The sequence below is a fragment of the Pteropus vampyrus genome, unplaced genomic scaffold (assembly GCF_000151845.1).
Source record: "Pteropus vampyrus isolate Shadow unplaced genomic scaffold, Pvam_2.0 Scaffold135, whole genome shotgun sequence".
In the NCBI taxonomy this organism is placed as follows: Eukaryota; Metazoa; Chordata; class Mammalia; order Chiroptera; family Pteropodidae; genus Pteropus; species Pteropus vampyrus.
This window is the reverse complement of record NW_011888916.1, coordinates 65730-68675: the sequence shown is the minus strand read 5'-3', so window position 1 is coordinate 68675 and position 2946 is coordinate 65730. Positions and strand designations below refer to the sequence as shown.

At 41.4% G+C, this 2946-nt stretch overlaps 1 protein-coding gene across 1 annotated transcript in view; it reads left to right on the top strand.

The window, feature by feature from the left end:
- Positions 1-747, top strand: part of LOC105297079 (olfactory receptor 2G3-like) — a 1172-nt gene extending 425 nt beyond the window's left edge. The window contains exon 2 of the mRNA XM_011367507.1: positions 131-747. Coding sequence (XP_011365809.1) covers positions 131-747 — 617 coding nt within the window. The remainder of the gene's footprint in view (positions 1-130) is intronic.
- The last annotated feature ends 2199 nt before the right edge of the window (positions 748-2946 follow it).

Sequence of the window (2946 nt, the reverse complement as noted above, 5' to 3'; positions counted from 1 at the left end):
GTCCTTTCCATGTTGGATCTGGGATACACCACTACAACTGTGCCCCAGATGTTGGCACATCTGACCAGCCAAAAGAAGACTATCTCTTTCACCAGCTGTGTGGCCCAAATGTACATTTTCTTGGTGCTAGGCATCACCGAGTCTTGGCTCTTTGCCATCATGTCTATAGACAGATACGTGGCTATCTGCCACCCACTCAGATACAAGGTCATCATGAGCCCATGGCTATGTGGTGTTATGGTAATTTTCTGTGGACTCTGGGGTGTCATCTCTGCTCTTGTCTACACTGTCTTTGCCATGCGTCTGCCCTACTGTGGCCCCAACAAGATCAATCACTTCTTCTGTGAAGTCCCAGCAGTCCTAAAGCTGGCCTGTGCAGACACCTCAGTAAATGACCGCATTGACTTCATTCTCGGCTTTAGTGTCATCGTCATTCCATTTTCCCTCATCTTTGTCATTTACATCAACATCTTCATGGCCATCTTGAGGATCCGTTCGGTCCAGGGGCGGCTGAAGGCTTTCTCCACCTGTGCCTCTCACATCACTGTAGTCACCATGTTCTGCATGCCAGCCATGGTTATGTACATGAAGCCTGGCTCAGAGGCCTCACCAGATGAAGACAAGAAGCTGGCCCTGTTCTACAATGTCATCTCTGCTTTCCTCAACCCTATCATATATAGCCTTCGGAACAAGGACGTGAAGAGGGCTCTCCTCAAGGTGACAGGCTGGAGTAGGGCCCCAGAATGAGGCCATGGAAAGAAAGCTGAGAGACAGGGAAACAAGACTCATGATGCACAATCAATGTCCTAAACACTCATTCACTTGACCCAGCAGCACCAGTACACACTTCCCCTCAGCCCCAATCTTAACTCTACACAGGTCCTTGGGAGATAGCCAATGATTTGCCTGACAGACTGACACTATGAAATGCCTTCCAGGCACATCAGTCTTTTAGTTCCCTTTTGTTCCAGAGTCTCAATGGTTAACAAAAGGAGTATCTGAGCCATTAAAACCTTTTATTGAGACAAAGGAAATGGGCTTTGGGGTGTGCTCTGTGGCTGAATCTTGAGAAAGGTTCATCACTCTCTGGAAAACTCATACATTGTATTAGGTTAGCTGGAGAGAAGGGCAAGGGTACTGACACGAAAGGATTCCTGGGGGGTGGGGAGAAGAAGAAATAAATGCCACTGCAGTAATTTACAAGAATTGTGTACTTGATTCAGAGGTGCAGATTGGAGACAAGTTGGGATGGCTTGAGACCAGGTGGGATCTGGCCCCACTGCCCTTCCCAGACTCATTTCAGGTAACTCTGTTCTTCCTTCTCTCACTCTGAGTAAACTGGATTCTGTCTTTGCCTCGAATGTGCCATACTCTTTCCATTGTTAAGGTTTCCACATATGCTATTCTTTCCCGTCTCACCCTTAACCCCACTCTGTTATGCTGTTAACTTCTCTTTGTCAGGTCTTGGCTTAAACTGCAGCTCCTCAAAGAAGACTTTCCTTGAGGTGGAAAGAAAATCAAGATATAAAATTGTATACATATAGTCAATCCAAGTTTATAAAATATGCATTCATTCATTTTTAAAAGCCAGAAAGCATATACTGTTGACTTTTGAATAATGGAGATGTTGGAGGCACCGATCTCTGTGCAGTCAAAAATCCATGCATAATTTTTCACTCTCCAAAAACTTAACTACTAAAAGCCTACTTTTGATCGGAAGCCTAACTGATAATATAAAGTCAATTAACACACATTTTGTATGTTATATATTGTATTCTTACAATAAAGTAAGCCAGAGAAAAGAAAATTTTATTAAGAAAATTATAAGGAAAATGCATTTACAGAATTGAAAAAAAAAATCCAGGTATGAGTGGTCTTGTACAGTTCAACCTGTGTTGTTCATGGATCAACTGTATATTAACATGTTAATACTGGATATCTCTAGGTAGTAAGATAATAAGTGCTTCTTATTTTTGGTCATACTTTACTCTCTAAAATTTCTACAATCAGCGTATATTGTCTTTATAGTAGAAAGAAATAAAGATTGCTTGAAAAATATTTTGTCGTCCTGTCAGAGAAAGTAAAGTTAGCCATGATATTGGTATTATTCATTCATCCAACATTCATGATGCTAACTGTGTGTCAGGCCTAATGCTAGGTACTGTGGATGCAGGTATGAGTAATCTAAGTCCCAGTCTAGTAGGAGAGAGACAAGTACTAAGACAAGGTTGCTATAAGGTACTAAACATGATGCTGGAAACAATCTCTGAAGTAGTGACAAAGAAGTGGGTCTGGCTTCACAGATGAGGCCATACTTCTGCTGGGTGTTGGAAGCATGAGTAAAAATTTGATAATTGGAGAAAATGGAAAGGAGCAAGAGTTGAGGGATTCCAGATAGAGGAGGCAGAATGTTGAAAGCCTAGAGCCATGAGGGTTTTGGAGAATGAGCAGAGAGGCTAGGACATAGGCCTAGGCAGAGGAGAGTAGATGTGACAGATAGGGTCTGGCATGTTGTGTTAAAGAACTTAGGTTCCCCCGCAACAACACACACACCCAGACAAGTATTTTGTAAGGATCCTTACCTGAAACTCTGGTCCAACAAAAAATTCTGTGATGAAAATATTCCTTGCCCAAATAAGCTCAGAAACATGTTACACCTCTTCAAACTTACTTCACAGTGTACAACAGGAGGGTAAAGACTCTGAGAAGTCTAATAGTAATAAGCAAATAGATAAATAAACAATTAAAAACAAGGCAAATACCTGTGCTAATTCTATTTAACACAATATTTCCCAAAATTGTTGATTCACAGAACCCTTTCTTCCTGGAACACTTAGTAGCAAAAGAAACTAGTGTTTTCTAAAAAGGTACTGTGAGAAATGTTATGGTATGCATGGATGGATTTGAGGGGAGAAATACAGAAAAAGAAGTTACTAAAGTGTACCT